General features: G+C 39.4%; 1 protein-coding gene across 4 annotated transcripts in view; it reads right to left on the minus strand.

The window, feature by feature from the left end:
* LOC116061376 (corticotropin-releasing factor receptor 1-like) overlaps window positions 1-20,981 on the minus strand; it is an 89,302-nt gene that overhangs the window by 34,305 nt on the left and 34,016 nt on the right. For all 4 annotated transcript variants that reach the window (XR_004896386.1, XM_035997664.1, XM_031315544.2 and 1 more), the window contains 2 exons: window positions 16,597-16,682; window positions 10,172-10,278 (listed from right to left, as the gene is read on the minus strand). Coding sequence is in view for 3 of the 4 variants with exons in the window: in XM_035997664.1 (XP_035853557.1) it covers window positions 10,172-10,278; window positions 16,597-16,682 (193 nt within the window). In the remaining variant the exon portion in view is untranslated. The remainder of the gene's footprint in view (window positions 1-10,171; window positions 10,279-16,596; window positions 16,683-20,981) is intronic.

The raw sequence follows: 20,981 nt of genomic DNA on the forward strand, positions 1-20,981 counted from the left end.
GACCACTAAGGCCTATATAAAAGAGACTTCAGATACAGTATTAGGGACCACTAAGGTCTATATAAAAGAGACTTCAGATACAGTATTAGGTGACCACTAAGGTCTATATAAAGAGACTTCAGATACAGTATTAGGGGACCACTAAGGCCTATATAAAAGAGACTTCAGATACAGTATTAGGGACCACTAAGGTCTATATAAAAGAGACTTCAGATACAGTATTAGGGGACCACTAAGGTCTATATAAAGAGACTTCAGATACAGTATTAGGGACCACTAAGGCCTATATAAAAGAGACTTCAGATACAGTATTAGGGGACCACTAAGGCCTATATAAAAGAGACTTCAGATACAGTATTAGGGACCACTAAGGTCTATATAAAAGAGACTTCAGATACAGTATTAGGGGACCACTAAGGTCTATATAAAAGAGACTTCAGATACAGTATTAGGGGACCACTAAGGTCTATATAAAAGAGACTTCAGATACAGTATTAGGGGACCACTAAGGTCTATATAAAAGAGACTTCAGATACAGTATTAGGGACCACTAAGGCCTATATAAAAGAGACGTCAGATACAGTATTAGGGGACCACTAAGGTCTATATAAAGAGACTTCAGATACAGTATTAGGGGACCACTAAGGTCTATATAAAAGAGACTTCAGATACAGTATTAGGGGACCACTAAGGTCTATATAAAGAGACTTCAGATACAGTATTAGGGACCACTAAGGCCTATATAAAAGAGACTTCAGATACAGTATTAGGGACCACTAAGGTCTATATAAAAGAGACTTCAGATACAGTATTAGGGGACCACTAAGGTCTATATAAAAGAGACTTCAGATACAGTATTAGGGACCACTAAGGTCTATATAAAAGAGACTTCAGATACAGTATTAGGGGACCACTAAGGTCTATATAAAGAGACTTCAGATACAGTATTAGGAGACCACTAAGGTATATATAAAAGAGACTTCAGATACAGTATTAGGGGACCATTAAGGTCTATATAAAAGCATCCAAAGAGCACCATGTCATGGGACCTTTAACACAGGCGCTGCCACATGTAGCCTAATATGCACGTGTTTCGTTGTCACAGCTACATAAACACGGACGTTAGGGTAATATTTTAAATTTATTTTAATCACAGAAATGAACCTTTGCATCAAGTGAAAAAGGCCCATTGGCTACCTACATAATAAGTTGTTTTAAATTTAAAATGTTCAATGCCTTATCGCGCTGATGTGACCGAGCCTGACCCGAACACGAACATCATTTCTAAATATCTGTCCGAACCCGGCCCAGCCTGTCGGGTCCCGTCGGGCTCGGGTCGGGTATCCATCCTCTATCGAGCAGGTCTCTTTAAGGAGACATTTCAAAGGGTTTTATGTCCTCAGCAATGTTGCTGTTTGTCCCTGGGTCAAATGTTTAATGTATTGTTTCCCCGGGTCAATACGGTGAAATCACACACCTACAGCTAAAAGCCTACTAATGTAATACGAAACCTTCGCCCTCCAATCTGCAGCCAAGGCACTGTTCCTGACTTTAGTCATTGATATCTCAACGGTGGCTGGACCCATTTCTAACGTCCATGTCGCTTCCTTATTTAGCTAAATCCTTCTTACTTTCTTTCTGTCTTTCTTTCTTTCTCAAAATCTGAATTTACTTCCTTCTTCCTTCCTTCCTTCCTTCCTTCCTTTGTTAGTTTATATCAAGAGCATGGGATGACACCATCTATATTCTCATTGGGAGCAAACTGGGGATAAATATCCAAATTAAACATTTCAAACAAAACCATTAAGAGTATTTAGCTATTCCTCCGCTGTGATATAACCTTTAATGTAGTCTGGGTAAAAACAGAAAACTAAGAAGATGAATATGAATAATGAAGAGATTTAGCCTCAAAGTAACATTTCCCATCACTCCCCATTGCCCCTCACCCCTGATATAACATGAAATAACATTTCATTCCCACTGTTTGCACTCATTTGTGTCATGCCCCGAACATCTGATATTTTCTTTTATTTTTATGCTGTAAATAAATTGACCTTAGGGTACAATTAAAAAATCTGCCTCAGAGTAAGCGGGTGAAAAATAGAAGCACGCAAACAAACGGACAGAACAAAGCGACCTCGGTCACAGCCAGTGACAGCACTGTGTGTTGTCACCGGCTGACGGCATTACCAGCCAGCGAAGGCTGCTTCTTCCTCTGCCAACCATGAAACACATTGTTTATTTTTAAGCACGCATCAATTCTTAATAGGTGTCACTTGCACTGGCTTTGTGCTGACGGAGCAGGATTCTTCCAGGGACGTTGTACCGTTTGTACTTTATCAACCATAGAGCTCTTAACCCTCGTAACGTGTTAGAAAGCTGCACAAATATGTTGTCTTAGTGGGTCAAATTTGAAAATACTCATAAAACAATGAGTATCATCCAAAATATTGTTTTTCACCTTAACTTAATGGGGCAAATTGAGTCAAATTTGATTCACAAAGAGACCCACAACTTATTAGGGCCGGGACGATATGCTTTTGTCCCGATCCGATTCTGTCACGATACACGGGTGCCGATTCGATTTGTATTGCGATTTTCATTTATTGCGATTCTAGAAGTATTGCGATTAGATAGTATTGAGTATTGCCATTTTCTATTCCTTCTTTAACAAAAACAAAAGTTGAATAATACACTTCTAGAGACAATATATCATGAGACATTTCTAAAAACAAGTTGTTTTCTAAGAAGAATCACACGTCAGTCAGTCAGTCTGACAGTTATTTCATTTGTAAAGAAGAACATAACGTGGCATTTTCTGCTTTCGCTCTGTTTAACTGGAAACGGATACGATGTAGTCGCATTCGGCGGTACCGTATAAACACTACAATATTTAGGTCAATCATTGGTTTAAAAAAGCAGAAAAAAAAAAAATAAATCACTTGAATGAAACATAAACTCACGAAAACATAACATAACATAAAAGTCCCTTCCCTGACCCAACCACTTACAAACTACGGAGACGTGGAAGTGAAAACAGCCTCATTAACACAACAGCACGCATAGAAATGCTGCTGCAGTTTTAATTAATTATAATATCACATTTGAGTAAAAGAAAAGCAGCCTTAAGGGTAGAAAAAAAATGTTAGTTATTAAAGTTATTTATTATAAAGCATCAATTCTAGGTGTCACTTGGCTTTGTGCTGAAGGAGCAGACGCATGAGCAGGATTTTTCCAGTGACATTGTACCGTTTTTACTTTACTTTTTATCAACCCACGGAGCTAAAGAAAAAAAAATAGCCTTTTAGAATATTTTATTTTCAGTTCAATGGAACATACATAAACTCACAAAGACATCTCCAAGTCCCTTCCCTGAACATTTACAAACTAAGTAAGATCCTTCTCAAAAGGAGGTAATTTAAAAAAACAGAAAGACAAGAGAGGCAATGTGGAAGTGAAAACAGCCTCATTAACACAACAGCACGCATAGATGCTAAATGTAGCTACAGTTTTGAATAATTACAATATAACATAAGAGGAAAAGAAGAGCAGCCTTAAGGGTAGAACAAAATATGTAAAGTTCTTTTTATTATAAAGCTTCAGCTAATTCCCCCCCACTATATCACAATGTTAGTGGACCTGCCATTAGTGAGGCAGCGACTGCCAGAAGCGGATCTTTTTTTTCCCCCCTTTTCAAACAGCCGTATTCATTAAGCTGTGTGACCTTACTTCTGTTGGCATCCTGCCGGTGGGGTCAGCTCGGCCGGATGCTGTTAATTAAGAGGAAACACTCCTGCAGACAAGTCTTTGTCAAAGACAGAGGAATAAATAAAGAATACATTCGTTCTCATCCTGTGTTTTCTTACTACCATTTCTTACTATGGTATAAGCTTGACATACCTATATTTTATTTGACATTGTATTATATTACTATACAGGGTTTAACGTTAAAGGGTAACTTTGTTTTTGTGTGTGACTGATGGGAACATGATGGAAAGGATCCCTACAGAGACAGACCTTTTTTTTTAAACGAGTAGAAACCTCTTTGTTTAACCAGAAACAGCTGTGAGATCTTCATCGCTAAACCCACCAGACTCCATTTAAAAAAACAACACTTTTAGTGTGTATAGAGCCAACACATTTTCACATGTAAATCAGTAAACTATGTGTGTAGAGTTGTGATTGTTGTAAACGTAGAAAGACGATATATAACGGCTTTTTTCATAGTTTTATTTTGTGTCTGTCGACTCTGAATGAAGTCTGGTGGGATTAGCGAATGCAATTTCGCAGATGTTTCAATGTTTAAAAAAAGGATCTTACTCTTTAAGAGAAACTCCTTTCAGATCCTTTCCATAATGTTGTCAGACACTTAATTAAGAATAATAATCTGAGCCTGTCAGTGGCAAAACAAGCACTTTTACTGGACGTAAATTGAAGGTGCGTAATTGCCCATTAATGGTATATTGTAGCTCGCTTTGCTGACTGCAGACTGCAGCCATTTTGCTTAAAACTGGACCAGTTTCAAAGATTGTTGTTCCCATCCGTCACTTAGACACAACAACATAGGAAAATAGGGTCCAGGTTGAAAAAAACAAAGTTCAACCAGGTCAGGCAAGAGGAAACAAATTCTACTTGCCCATAGTCAATTTTTACTGGCCCCTATTTATTAGTGGGTATCAAATATCAACAAGACTCAAGTAAATGATATATATTTGATCTTTATTCACAATGTATCAACACTGTGTCATAGATGAGTTAAAGTTCATACTGAAAGTGGAGGCTATTATTTAAAAAAAAAAAACTGTCAAATCTAATTGCGAATATTAATTTACCGGAGAGACAGTGGTTTCTATTTGTTTGACTGTGTACATGTTTAGTTACCCTCCTTTCTACTATGTTATAGAGTTTGAGTTGGAACATTTGTATTTTTTTGTTTCTAAACCTACATTAACTGCAATTGAGAGATGTTTTATGCAAACAATAATCAAGAAATATTATCTATATTATATTCATTGTAAGATAAGATAAGATGAGACTTTATTGATGCCCGAGGGGGAAACTCTCAGTGATAGGCCAAAAGGTCAGAAAGCAGACAAGGAACTATTTAAATGAAATGAATAAAACATAAAATAAGAGATTAAAGAAAATAAAGAGATGTGACATTAAATAATGCTAAATACCATGTGTTAAATGGTAAAGCTCCATTGTGTCATTTTTTGAGTTGATTCTTAGCAAAAACCCCTTTGTTCTTTCACAAATATGTGCTCATTCATGTGTAATTACTTCCACCAACTAATCAAAGTACTCTCGTAAGCGTAGAATCTGCCATTTAGAATCATTCAGAATACATACCAGCGACTCGCTCGAATGACGGCCGCCATCTAGCGCTTTCATCTTTAAAATACATTAGCCAAAGAGGGACATACCTCCGCCTTTCGCGCTTTTCACTCAGTGGCACTGACTGTGATGAATGCCAGGGAGGCAGGGGGAGAAGATTACTTAAGTTTAAAAAGAGAATTAAAACGACAACGTGACAGGCAAAGCAACAAGACCAAAGTTAATATTGGAGTTGAAGATGCAAAGAGATCATAAGGAGCGAGGATTTTAAAAGGGACGCCGACGTTGCCTGCTTTCTTCTTGACAGGTCATTCTGCCTATTTGTGTAATTTCAAAGTTTTATAGTTGCTACTTGCTTGGCTAACTATAGCATGGTTGTGCATAACGCTAGAACGACGTCTATGATACTTTTCCTCGCGTCAATGATGAAAAAGGATTGTCTACCTTGTAACATAAACGTAATCATATGTGTCGTGAGTTCCCTGGCAGACCGCTCACGTAATGGAGTCGTAACACTGACTAGCTACAGCTAGAACAGCTGTGTGTAAACGATGGAGATACTAAGAGCTAATTTCAGTTTCATTGACATTGTTCATACTGCTCAGAGAAATATATTAAAAACACAAACCTCCGTTGCTTCTCTCCTGCGCTGTAAACATTGCCTTACACTATTAATCTCGAACAATATACAGAATAACGATAGTACTGATACTTTACTAACATTAGCTTGCATATGTTTGGGAACCTGATAGCTGATGTTAGAATGAAATGGTGCCAAAATAACGTGAAACTATTATTACACTGGAAGGAACACTCACAGACGAAGTCGTCGCTAATTTCGGGTTCGGCCACCGTAGGAGTTACAACGCACTCGGAATGGGGGGGGGGCTAGAAAGTAATATTCAGTTGGTTGTCATATACAATTTCACCACTAGATGGGGGAAATTCTTACACAATGTAGCTTTAAATATATTCAAATACCATAGATTATATAAGTGATTGTGCAAATATTTGTGCAAAAGAAGAGGAGAGCATGTCTGCCAGCCACGATGTGTGAACTATATACAAGTATATACGTTTAAGTAAATTATGCCAGTGCTGTCCGGTCTCAGACTCAAATCCAGACTCGACACGTTGTCTCGGACTCGTTGGTATTTGCACTCGGATTCGGCCATTGGACTCCCCAAATATTCTAGTTCTAGTATTTTAGTATTCTAGTTTACTCTAGCTCACCCAGTAAGAGCGTGCGCCCCATGTAGGCTGAGTCCTTTGTAGCGGCCCACGTTCGAGTCCGACCTGCGGCCCTTTGCTGCGTGTCATCCCCCATCTCTCTCTCCCACCTTTCTTGTATATCTACTGTCACTATCATATAAAGGGAAAAGCTCCAAAAAAAATCTTAAAAAAAACAAAAAAACTAGATAAAGTGTGTTTGTTCGGAAAACGAGTACTGGTTTAATTTAAAATCCATAAAGTCATCTCTCTAATTTCTTTAATTTTTATTTTATTTAGATTTATTTAATTGTGTTAATTCTCTCTCAATCTGTTACTTTACCTGTGAGCCTGTGTCTGTGATGCTACAATAAAGTCTTTATAAATTATATGTTGAATGTATGAAAAAGGGCATTTTTGAGTATTTTTTCAGTCCCTGTAAGATCTTTATGAGTCATTCTGCACTGCCCCCTCCCTCCCATCATATGAAACCGGCTTTGTTAGCTTGAGTGCGGTGCTAGCTGCTGCAGCGATATCATGGGTCAGAGGTGTGTGTGTTTGAATATCCGTTGGCAAAAAACCTTGTTTACATTCCTAAAAGAGGTTGGCTGCGGTCTAATTTATTAATGTCTTCATCTTCCTGGTCTAACGTGGGCGAGGGAGGGTGTGGGTGAAGTTAAACAGCTTGCCCTCATGCTCGCTAAATCAGATCCCTGAACAATTTCATTTATTTCCTTTTCAAAGTTATTCCCTGACCGCGGATGGATCTGCAAAGTGAGGAGATAACGCCAGCTTTTATTTTCATGCATATTAAGCTTTAGGTGAGTGACGTATTGAGGACTTCAAGGCTTGGATGGGAATCCTAAACAAACTCTTCCGGTTGAGTCATCGGAACAAAATAAGCCGTGTTCTCTTGCTGCTGCTGTTTTGTGTTTGCTTTGTTCAAACTTCGGTTACACTTTACTTGAAGGTATCTACATAAGAGTGACATGACGTCATGAATGTGTCATAAACATTGTAAACAAGTCATAAACATTTATGACATAACGCTTCTTTTAGTAAGTGTCATTCAGTTTTTGTCATGACAAGTTAGAGTTAGAGTTAGAGTTAGGGTTAGAGTTAGAGTTCATATGTCATGACTGTGTCCTGACAGTGTCATGTCACTCTTATGAAGTATTCAAGTAAAGTGTTACCCAAACGTCTCTTCTCTGTAGGCGTAACAGAACACGAGAACAGTTTCCTCCAGTTTGATGACCAGTTAAATGTACAATATGTCATATTCTGCCGCTAGGGGTCTTTCAATTAAAACAATGACAAAGGACAGAGCAATGCTGTCATTGCAGTCAGCTTCTCTGTAGTCTCGCATTGCCAGACCTTCCTCCACAGCGCTGCGGAGGAACTAGTCCACACAACCCGGGATGGGAGAAAAACGTGCTCTGGTTTATTGGTATTTCTTTAAACCAATCACAATCGTCATGGCCGTACGGAGCCCCGGTGCCTCTGCAAAATAGCCTCCGGAAGGAACTTGTTTTGGTGGAACATGTGTACGTTCAAAGGTTGTTTTAGTCGTGCAACAGAAAACTCTGATAGTCTAGCTAGCTGTCTGGATTTACCCTGCAGAGATCTGAGGAGTAGTTAACCATACACTGGTTGGTTTTAGTTTTGGAATGTTTTACACTGTGTGTGTGTTAAAGGATATGGGCGCTGGAAAAAAAAGGGCTAAATCTGTGATGTGTAATGTTGTTCATCTTGTGCCTTTCTCAATAAAAAATTTATCAAAAAAAAGAAAAGAAAACGGAAGGTAACGGACATCCGGCCGAAAAGAAGGACATCCAGCGTAATTTCTGGCGGCAACAGCGCAATCATGGAAGTGGAGGGTTGTGGATATAGACTAGCTACTCCCGGTCAGGATTCCTTCATCATTCAGGATTTCAGGGTTTTGCTGAATTATCCACAGAGGTCTCCTCCTCTCCACGACAAATGGACCTGTTAATTTAAACCAGCAAAAACACTTTCAGAGTCAGTAGTTTCTGTCGCCTCCATGAGGAATTCTAAGTAATGACAAAAAACTATCGTTGCATACACATGATACAAGACTTCCGTGATCGCGCATGCGTCCCCACACCTCCCCCATGCAGTTGCTAGTAGCCAAGGAGGACAAGGAGGATTAAAACATCTTCAGAAGAGGTCATTATCTTCACTGGAGTTTCTGCGTGGGAAAGTCACCGGACGACTCAATCTTCTGAACATAGTCATACTGAGAAATACAGAGAGAGTTGTGTGGAGCTGATAGTCTTAATTAGCTTTGTAGCAACTCATTTATCAATGGCTTGAATGTAACGGACCTTCATTTATATAAAAAAGAAGTTACGCACTGTGGCTCTTCAGCTCTTCAGCAGAAGCTGCTAACGTTTGATTTCTGACAACTTAGGATTCAGACCTTCAGGAGGTTTTTACCTGGAGCTGAATTATCCCCAGAGGTCTCCACTTGGCCTCCTCTTCAAAACAAACGCACCCAGTGATTAAAACCAGCAAAAACACTGACTAAAGCAGTTTCACGTTAAAAATCTGTTGAAATCTCCTGCACTGTTTGGCTCGTTGGGGGGCTGCGAGCCGCTCTGTCAGTAATTAAATGCAGATATAAATGCACTTAATTTCCATAATAATTAATTCAATCAAACTCACAAAAAATTGTTTCTCAGAAACCTAATGGCCATAACATAAAGCTCCAATATTGTTACTATTAATTCAGGAGAGTCCTGTGTTTACAGTATATGTGGAAGCTATTATTAAAAGAAAATCTTGAAATCCGAACTCACAGTGCCATTTCTATTCCGTTTCACTGTCTGTCACCCTGCAGAAGCTAAACATGCTCCAACTGTCATTTCAGTGTTCTTTTTTAGCCCTCAAAAATCTCTCTCCTCTCTGCTGTAATCCTTTCCCCTCTCTGTTTCCAGTTCCACAACACTGAACAGGAGTAGCAACCTTTCTTTCCATCACACCAGCAGCGGCAACCTTCCATTAAATGCTTCTCGATCTCATTAAAAAGTGAAGGTGAATGAATGCCAAACTCCTTCACTAGTCCTGATGCCATTTTTAGATGGCCAACACTTGCCCTCCCTTCCCCTCCCTGCCCGAGCCGCACAAACATGGCTTGTGCATAAACGCTGTCCTGTAGACCTTCTGTTTGTTATGTCTCTCGGTGGCCTTTCATGCTTTTCTCACCCCTCCCTCTCGAGAATCGATAACAGCCCCGGGTGTCGAGGGTGCTAAGACCTTTCTAACGTTAACGCTCGGTTTATTCCGGTTTGTCAGAGAAACCCATTCCACCTCCACCGGTTGTCCCAGCAGGCCCTCACAAGCCTGTTTTGGTTTTTTTCTTCTGAGATGGGTCTATTATTCACATTTGTGGGGAAATGTGCCCTAGTTTTTTTTTTGCAGGCGTCTAAACCCCTTTACATCTGCGGGATTGAGATAGGGAAGGTTTCATCCCATGACCAAATGGTTTTTGAATAAGAACGAGAGGCGCTTTGAACGAGGGATCTCGAGAATAGCGACGTCTCTGTCACATCAAGGATGTCTTTAGGATTATCAGCGGACTGGCGGCAGTGGGACCAACACTTACCTCAAACACAAGAAGAGGAAGAAGGCTACCAGCAGGGCCACCATGGAGATGCAGTGACCCAGGAAGTTTATGATCACAGCTATTTGGTAGTGCATCTTGCCTTTTTTCTGCAGGGAGAGAGAGAGAGAGAGAGAGAGAGAGAGAGAGAGAGAGAAACACAGGATGAGTCTTTTGGGATATTTCTGATTTACCGAAACAATATTCAGGATAAGAAAAGAGACTTCAAAGACAAAAAAATCCTCTTGGGTCTGTTATTTTTCCTATTTTTTAAAGCAGACTTCTGCTGTAGGTTTGGAAAGAGGCTGTCATGGTTGTGGTTTTGGTTGTAGTTTTATTTCTGCTTTTTGTGTTAAATGTTTCCCTGTTTCCTGGTTTTCTGTCTCTTGTGTTCTGTTATGTATGTTTCATGCTTAGTTTCCTGTTTTATTTTGTTGACTCTCTGTTTCTCCTGTGTCATGTCTTGTTTTACTTCCTGCGTTGTGGGATATTTCTGATTTACCGAAACAATGTTCAGGATAAGAAAAGAGACTTCAAAGACTAAAAAACAAATCCTCTTTGGTACGTTTTTTTTCTCCTTTTTTAAAGCAGACTTCTGCTGTGGGTTTGAACAGAGGCGGGTTCAGAAACTTTTAAAATAAAAAAATGAGTAAAATGTGTTAAGACTCACATTTGAAGCTCTGGTTTTGGAAGTTTGTCAGTATTGGAAGAGAGATTTCATTCTTGCATGTTTTTTTTGTTGTGCATGATGAAAAAACATCCCCCCTCTCCTTTTTTTTTTTTTTTTTAAAGATTTTTTTTTGTGGTTTTTCCGCCTTTAATTTTTGACAGGACAGCTAGGTTAGAAAGGGGAGAGAGGGGGAAGACATGCAGGAAATCTGTCAAGGTGACAAACCCTTGACCTCGAGGCATAAACCTCTCAGTACATGTGCGCCTGCTCTACCACTGAGCCAATTTTTTTTTTACAAATCGCACCGTGAAGCCACCTACCTATCGCCCTACCAATCACTCTTGGTGCCAATCAGATTTCAGGGAGGCCCGTGCCACCCCTGGTTAAGAAAACATGAACAGTGGGATGCTGGTGAGCGTGCACACAGTCACATATACACTAACCACATGAGGCCTTCTCGTCCTGCTGCTGCAGCTGAAGCTTTAACACAGAACACAGACACATCTTCCTCTGAATCGCTGCCTAAGACCACTGTTGGACTCAGATATCCATTGTGATCGGATTTCTTCCACTCTACCGACAGTAATCTGTGCTGTTAGCGGATTTATGTAACGTGCTGGTGTCTTCGCCGAGATTAAATGTGGACATTTTTAATCCCGGCCCCTCCCACCCTGAAAAATGATTTTTCCATTCACTTTATTTTGGTGCAGCAGCTCAAATCTAGTCTAATAGTCTAGTGGACAAATGACACTGAGTCTTTCCCTTCCGATGCATATATGTACATGCTTTGGTGATATATACAGGGACAGATATTTTTGTGTTTAATGCTTTTCGATAGATTAATCCTGCAATGCGTCTCTCAGAATGTGCAAAAACGTAAAGAGGTAAGTCTATTTTGTTACACTCACATGCCATATGTAATATAAAAAGTCAATCATTGCCATAGGGCATATGTCCCCCCCCCCCAATATGTAGAAGAGTTAGATTTGTCACCCTTCAAAAAATATGAAAGACAACCCACTCCCCAAAAAACTTAAAAAAAATAACCGTTCAGGAGACTCAAAACAAGAACCGTGTCTACTTTGCAACATTTGGGAGTTAAAGGAGCACGCCGACTTATTGGGACTTTATCTTATTCCCCGTATCCCCCAGAGTTAGATAAGTCCATACATACCCTTCTCATCTCCGTGCGTGCTGTAACTCTGTCTGACGCCCCCACCTCTAGCCTAGCTTAGCACAGATCCTGGAGGTAACCGGCTCCATCTAGCCTACTGCTCCCAATAAGTGACAAAATAACGCCAACATTTTCTTATTTACATGTTATTACAGACAGAGTTACAACACGCACGGAGATGAGAAGGGTATGTATGGACTTATCTAACTCTGGGGGATACGGTGACTAAGCTAACGTCCCAATAAGTCGCCATGTTCCTTTAAAGAACACAACAGGAGCGTGAAAAAGAAAGATGTGATTTCTTGTGATTCTTTTATGTACTGTAGATTTCAAACTTTGGATCTTCTGGCTTTACCAAGGTCTCATTCTCTAATTTGATTTGTTGTTGTTGATGTACATGATTCATAAAAAAATTTTTTTTTAAAAAACATCCTGAAATACGTGATGATTTGAATATGCAGAAAGTTTTTGAACAATACCGCAAAATAATAATTTCCTTCACATAAATAAAGACATCTGCACCATAAATTGTTGCATAAGAATTCACCAGAATATAGGAAATGAAGTGTTTGATGCTCAAAATGTTATGAGGGAGGACCCCCAGACCCCACCATTATTATGTGCCCCCCCCTAACAAAATCTATGCCCTTGATCATTGCTATAATCATGCCTGTTTCATATGTGATTTAAAGCATGACAAAGACCCACTTTAAGAAGCAGGATAAGAAATCTAAGAGGAGCTGAGAAATAGTTGGAATGTAACTTTACCCAAGTAACGTACCTAAAGTTACAGTCTTAAAGATCTTTGGGTTGATAAGCGGTGATTGCAGGTGTGTTTTTGGATCTCACTTTCAGTAGTTTGAGGTTTCATCGATGTATTCATCGCTCTTTTCTTCGTTTGTTCGGCCATAGTAATGTTTACTCCCAATGCTAGCAAAGACCGGAAAAAAAACATTACACTGCTTCACACACATTGACGTGATTTGAGCTGTCGGTGCGGTTGACATGTTTACTGTCCTCTCTCGCATCTCGAGTCCGAGTCGAGTCCGAAGTCTTTTGAGGACAAGTCTCAAGTCAAGTCTGAAGTCACTGTGTGTGCAACTTAAGTGCGACTCGAGGCCGAGTCTCAAACTCAAGTCCCCATTTCTGTCACTGGGTGTAATATACTGTACTGTGTAATGTTTGTAGTGCCCTTTTTGTCATCTGGCTTAATGTTGTGTTTTGTGAAATGTTGTACTGAACCACAGTCTGCAGTTTGGAAAGCTAAGTTGAGCATATGTCTAATTTAGACAAATCACGTGGGTATTTTTATCCTAGTTGTTGCGTATGTTTTTTGTCCCAGTAAAAAACTAGCAAGAAATGTCCCTGTGCTGCAGTAAAATGCATTTTTTCATCAAACAAGGGATGAAGATTTGGTCCTCCATCTTTTCCAGCAGAGTCACGCTACAAAAGGATCATTTCAAGGGTAGTACGAAATGAGGGATGATTAAAATGATAAGTGACTACACATTAAATTATTACTCATTCAATATACATACATAAAGCATGTGTGCAGTAATATAGACCTGAAAGGAAATGTGATTCAGTACTTTAACAGACACCGCAGGACTGGCTAACACATCAGGACATAAATCAGCAAACAGGAGGGTTCTTTAAAATGAATAGCAGAGCCCAGAGAGAAGGGGGTGGACGACAAGAAGATAATATAAGACCCACCCACCACTAGCCTCAGGTCTCAGTGTGTGAAAATGTGTGGGCCACGAGTCAAACTCAAACCTGACTCACTCTTTGTCCGAAAGACACTTATCGTATATTTGAGGAAATAAACTTGAGTGAGTCCCAAAAAGGAAAAAGAGGATTTTGTTTTTCCAATAAGCCTTTGAGCCACACAGTTTCTCGGACCACTAAATATCCGGGTTCAATAAAAGCTTAACTTTAAAGAGAAGCTACTTTAACTCCCCCCCCCTGCTTTTTCACTCACGGCACTACGTGGTGATTTATTACATGGCCACGACAAATCTAACACACATTTTCAAAAAGGTCAGACAGTCTATATCCATCTTCTGCAGGCATCGATTGGACATCAGACTCAGAGAGTCTCTCTAAAAAACACTAAATAAAGGGTCTCATTCCACAACATGATCACAGATCTATAAAGCATAAATGACTACTACTGGGCTGCATCTGGTGACCTAATTGACAGGTTAGCATGCCTTCACATGTTTGACAAAATCCTTGAAAGAATAATAAAAAAATAAAAAAAAATACCACGAAAAGACCAGAATAAACAATGAATTCATCCCACAAACAACCAGCGGTGGTAGAAGTATTCAGTTCCTTTACTTAAGTAAAATAACTTATACCACACTGTAAACAATACTGTTACAAGTAAATGTCCTGCATTGAAAATGTAATTAAAAGTATGTAAGTATCATCAGGAAAATGTACTTAAAGTATTAAAGTAAAACTACTCAATGCAGAAAAATCCTACCATTGTAGAAAGTGGAAAGGATCCAAACAGTTGTGTGTTTAATGGTCTAATCATTTCAGCTGGCCGTTATATTGTTGGCTAGTTTACGTTAGAATAAAACATCAGATTTTATAAACTACATGTGTTTTGTGTGCAACAATCTTAATGTGTAAAGTAACTAGTAACTAAAGCTGTCAGATGAGTTTAGTGGAGTAAAAAGTACAATATTTCTCTCTGAAATGTAGGTGTATCCATAAAACTGAACCACCAACACAATCTGAGTTTTGTAGTAGATTAAGATTAAGAATGGGGATGTCGTCTTCCTGTAGGAGTCAGAACAATAACATGGACCTCATAGCTGGCCACTGTAGCTGGTGTCATGTGACCAGCCTGCGGTCTCCTAGTTTAGTATGATATCTTACGTTTTGGTGTGCATACATTTTCATCAACAAATGCACTTTACTCCTGTTTGAGTGACATTTAATAAAAACTACAGTGACCAGCTGTTTTGGGGAAAACAAACAGTTTTTTTTTTTTGTTTTTTTTTTAACATCTTCAGTATTAACTAATGTGGAGAGAGTCACAGATGGGGGAAAGACTCTTAGGGCCATATCTTGCACCCGGCGCAGCGCAAAGCCCAATGCAAGTGTCTTTGCTAGTTTAAGACCGACGCAGTTGTCAATTTCCCATCCAGCGCCCACGTCGTTTAAATAGCAAATGCACCTGCGCCCATCTGTGCGCCCATGGGCGTGCTGGTCTTACAGGGAGGTGTGTTCAGGTGCCTTCAGTGGAAGGTGATCGCGCCACTGACCAACAAAAACGCACCTGGCTTTTAAAGGGAATGGAAGATGACACTCTGATTGGTTTATTGCATGTTACGCCCAAAACACACCTATGAATTAATGAAGACACTAAGTACAACCCTTTTGAACCATGCGCCCGGCGCACGGACCCTTTTTTCCGCCGTCAAACTAGCAAAAGTGGATTCGGACACGCCCTAACACATGCCTCACGCCGTGCGCTTAGATCGTTAAAATAGGGCCCAAAGTATTGAGAGATTAACACATTGTTGGTTTTGGTCTTTTCACAGGATTTGTTGACAGTAAGAACAATCTAGAATAACGTCGGCTTCATCCTTTAAATGCAGGTCAAGAATATAGATAACATAGTTTTAAAATCGGGAAAGGAAAACATACTTATCGAACCCAGGACAGAGTTACAGTGCTTTCAGAAACTCAACTCTTTAATATTCAGTTCAGTTTCAGCAGATGGTCAGGTTCAGGCAAAACAAACAAATCGTTATCACATCTTTCCGTCATGTAATTTTATATTTTACATACAATACTTCAAATGTCTACTTGTCACAGCCCGATTAAGGTCAGCGTGTTCTGTCTGGAAGCTTTGTCCTCCGTTCAATCACACAATTAAAATGAGCGCTCATCACCGTCACATCTGCACATCACAGTACACCGTCCAGGTGGAGGCTAAGAGCATGCCAAAAAAACAACTAAACAACAAAGCATCAACATGTGAAAGGATAAAAATGTGGAGCACAGCAGGACCTTAACAGCAGCAGCGTACTGTGTTGCTTTCAACCGACTGCGTTTTCTTGCTCTCATCGCCAGAGGACAACGCTGCTTAGAAAAATCACTGTTGCGGCTGCCGTTTCTTTAGAAGAATTAACAAAAATGAAACCCTTTCTGTTTTTGTGCATTCCAAAAGAGAAATAGCCGCGGGTTAATTAGCACATTTCAGGCTCCCACCTACATAAAAACCCCCGCCAAGATGGCATCAAAGCTGCAGCGTCTATTTCATGCAAAACATCCATTGTTCTTTTGAAGCCTTCAAGAAATACTCTGTGGCATTTCATCGTCCATGCATGGTATTTTCTTTTGACTGCGGAGTCCCTTTAAGGCTGCAGGCTCTGAGCAACCAAACCCTGAATCCATATTTACTATAAATAATCCTCGAGCAAACCTGCCACACTCATCTTCCACTGCTAACTTTGTCTTTGAGATTTGCTTTTGATTATGTTTCATGCTTCGTGGGCCTTTGTGTAAAGCTTCATTAATCGGGATACATGCACACAAACACCACACGCTGTGACCTCTTACCTCCTCGTGAAGTATGGCCTTACACATGGAGTAGTTCCCCTTCAGCGCCCACGTCCCGTTGGCAAGACATTTCCTATAAACATTATCTGGACAGAGAGCAAGAGAAGAAAAAAGGACAGAAAGGATTTGGTTAGAAATTATTTTATTTCCCCATATTTTCCTTATTTTTCAAAGTAATTAATTACACGTGTGGTTTTTTGGCCTTGCATCCCTGCAAATGTACAAGATGTGAATTCCTGCTCAATTCGCAGTGGCACTGTAACCTTTTCTGCTTTTGAGACTAATAGGGAGAGATATCATTAGTGGTAGTTTTATAAGCTGTGAGTTTTCACACGTTTGCTGTCAGGACAGTCTACCACCCTCTGCCTTAGCATTGTTATCGTTCTGTACATTTAGACCCCCGCTTTTTAACACCAACGACCTGCGCTAAACCTGCGGATTTTCTAACATTTTACACAAAGCATGTTATCCTCGTGCCATGCTGTTCACAATAGATGTGGACAAAGGTAAGAAGTTATTGGAGGTTATTCACATACATGGGCAATTATTGACAATGTTGCTGCAAGCTGTGACACAATTAAAAGGCACATTTCTTTTAACATTTCAATCTCTATCTTTAAATCAAAAGAAAGACTCAGACTGGAGCCCAGACCTTCTGTTCTATTAAAAAAAAATATAGAATTTCTGCACATGGCTGGATAATGCAAACCGAGTAGTAGGGGGTCGGCATGAAGGCTCAGACAAATGATGACTAAAATTATATTTTTCCATGCAGGCTCGCTCCATCACAGCACACATTTCTTGCCTCATTCACAGGACAGAATTGAAATAATCTGTAAAAAATTTCACATTTGTCGTTTCACATTAATTATTTCTGAAGAGGAAGGACATGAAATCCCTCAACTGGACACAGCGGAGCTGACATAGGCAATCTAAAGTTGAAAGAAGAGATGTTGGAAATATTTTGAAGATGATGGTTATTTTTACATCAGCAGCTGTCTGCAGGTGAGGCTGCTGTAGCAGTTGTAGTGCCCGCTATACAGTATAATAATGACAGGTTAAAATATATATATATATATATATATATAAAAACATAAGAATCCAAGCAGGTTTTGAAGGATTGTTCCAACTTTAAAAAAAGCTTCCTGTCATCGGGTCTAGAAAATCAGCAGTGGGAGCACGTACGAATGTGTCAGACAGTTAATTGTCGTCTCGCAAAAAAACATTTGTCACTGAGTTATATGGACAGGTCTGACCCTGATCTCTCGGCGAGTCGACTCAGGTCGTTCGTTAGAAACCTTTTCCAGTCACAGTTTTCAGACCTGGGTGCAGAGAGTGAAGTTTTTGCTGAACAGCCACTGACACGGTTAAAGCTAAAGCTGCGATTGGTGGTCTCTGCAAGAGGAGAGCTGTCAACATCCAGAAATAATGAAACACAACATCATTATAGTGAAATACTTGCTTGGGTTTATTTGAGGTGTGTGTGTGTGTGTGTGTGTGTGTGTGTGTGTGTGTGTGTGTGTCTGTGTGAGTGACTGTGTGTGTGTGAGTGACTGTGTGTGTGTGTGTGTGTGTGTGTGTCTGTGTGTGTGTGTGTGTGTGTCTGTGTGTGTGACAGTTTGTACTTTGCTCTCAGGTTACGGGGGGGGGGGGATGAAGCTACCTTCAAGTAGGACAACACAATGTAATTCTGCTCAATAAAACATCACATACAACATCCCATTCATTATTAATTTCACTTGTTTTCCATTTTAAACAAATTGTATATCCAAATACAATACACATTTGTGGGGGAAAAAGAACAAGTTTAAGAGAATTTAATGTCACAAACTAACTCTGAACATTCTGCCTCACACACACTAACGTCATTTTCACGAAGCTTAAAAGAAAGTTGGATGTTTGAATGGGATTTGAAAGTTGAATAATATCCAGGATGTGTGAAAAGATGTGGAACATTGTAAAGTTTGAATGAAGTATTTGAGCTGAAAGTAGGGAGTGAGTGGAGAATAGTTGAAAATGCATCAAAAAGTGTGGAAATGTTCCAATTCGGAACATTCTGTCCATTCATTTAAATGCGTAATTTCCCCCTGAAAATGTAGAATATTTGAGCTGAAAGTTTTGATGTTTGCTTGATGTTTCTACGCTGCCAGCATTCACAACCAACAAACAACATAGCAGTTGCTCCCAACAAAACAGTATCTCATAAAGACGTTCTACAGACCAAAAAGGTGTGAAGTAGCTTATTGCGCCAACTGTTTTTACAATATTTGATGACATTGGATATATTTGTATACAGTAATGCCACCGTACGAAAGCTAACAGGTCATTCTGATCATAACAAAGAGTGTGCAAGGAGGTAAAGAGTCTGAAAATTCAGAGTCACAACAATAATAACTCAGTTTTTCGTCATAACACAAGACTGACATTTTCAAAGTTCTCCAGCTTGGAGATAAGTTCTGTTTTAACTGAAAAGAGAAACATGTATGAATTGTATCTACATCAGTGTGAAGATGACCTAAAAGCTATAGTGCGTAGTTTCTGTCTCCCACATGAGGAATTAAAAGTAATGACGCCACTGTGGGCGCGTCCACATGATACAAGCCTTCCGTGATCAAAAAGTTACGCACTTAAGCTTTACGTACCTGATTTAATAATGAGGAAATTTGGGGAGGGTTAGAGGTGAAATGGGATTGGGTTTGCCTGAGGGCAATAATGTGCAAGGAGCTGGGTAAAAATAGCATGTTGACAGTGTAAGGGGACTGTCATCCCCAATCAAGATTACCTAGCTTACGATATTCCCTAAACCCCAAATGCAATATCCAGAGAGCCTACCAATCTGTCTGCGGAGAACCATGTCAAAGTCAAAAGTTCTGTAATGGCCTGCCCGTCTAACACACACAGAATACAGAGTTGTGTGTTTATTTTTTGGATTCTTAATGGAGAATAGGGCTGGACGATTAATCGAAAAGTAATCAACGTCTAACCGACGTAATTAGGTACGTAATTTTTAATCCTGTTAATACTTCTCACACTGTGCGTTAATGTACTTTCCCCTTAAAAACATGGTACACACACACACACACACACACACAGCTATTGACATGGCAGTATTTAAAATCATTCATTTTGTCTGCAAAGAATTTACGTAATTTATTTTCTACTTTTTTTTTGGGAAACTTGCTTTTTACATTCAAACTAAAATGTGACTTTTTTCAATAGAAATTTTCTTTTTAGGCAATGTGTGCTTTGATTTCAATTGTTTAAATAAATAACCATAAATAGTTCATCCGTGTGTGTGTGTTAAGATAAGATGTGCACTCTTGAAACTGCTTTATTTCTCTTGAGAAAATACATTCTACTTTAAGACTTGTGCATGACTGACTTTAAGTGCACCGGCAGAAAAGTCTCACATATTTCCCAGAGAGCTCCTAGGATTCTCTCCTTTTTATTCCAATCAAATTTACACGACGCTGCATGACTGGACAACTTTCCTCTGGCTTCACGGTCACAAATAATTTGAATGGATTATAGTCAAAGCAATAAAGTCACTTTGTTCAGAGAGCACACATTTAAAAAAACAAGCGCAATGCAAAAAGAAAAAAAAAAAAAGCAGACAAAAACCAAAAGGAGGCACACAACAGTGTTTTCCCTAAATGTTTGTGGACGACTTAGGTGCACATATTTTCAGGGGGTTTCCTCCAGAAAATGTTACGTTATTCAATTACAAAAACATGCAATTTCCCATTATTTCGTACCATTATTATTACCATATCTGTTTCTAAAGCGTTGTGAAAAGCTAGAGCAGATTATCAACAAATAACACTCAAAAAGCCTAAAGACAAAACTTGCTAAAGAAGTCCACCAACTACAATCATTAGATCTGAGAAATATGCATATACTACATATTCTTTGCAAATTTTGCACTCAACCGAGTCAGCCTTTTTTCTTATGCAACAGTTATTTTGTATGTATATATTTGTTTTGTCTTCTGTATTTGTTTATTTCATGTAAATGTTCAATATGTTTGTTTGTTTGTTTGTTTATGTATGCACCTTTCACCAAGGCAATTTCCACATAAGTGTACTTAATGCTTTTCTGATTTGAGTCAAAGTTAGATTTGATGCTCACATTGATTTTATGTTCATTCGGCTTAGGTGGTGCCCAAACGGCTTGTGTGCTGCGCCTACAGTTAGTCTTATAATGGAAGGGGAAACCCCGCACAATGACACGTCACAGCAGAGGTCTTCATGCAGATCCAAAAGCTTAAAGGTATAAGCTTTCAAATCAAGCAGCATGACCTTCAAATGAATTCTTCCTGGCACTGTTAAACCACTTTATGAAAATGATCACATTAAGCAGCCTGGTGATAATCCTCTTTGTGTTTT

Source organism: Sander lucioperca, chromosome 22 (genome assembly GCF_008315115.2).
Source record: "Sander lucioperca isolate FBNREF2018 chromosome 22, SLUC_FBN_1.2, whole genome shotgun sequence".
Taxonomy (NCBI): Eukaryota; Metazoa; Chordata; class Actinopteri; order Perciformes; family Percidae; genus Sander; species Sander lucioperca.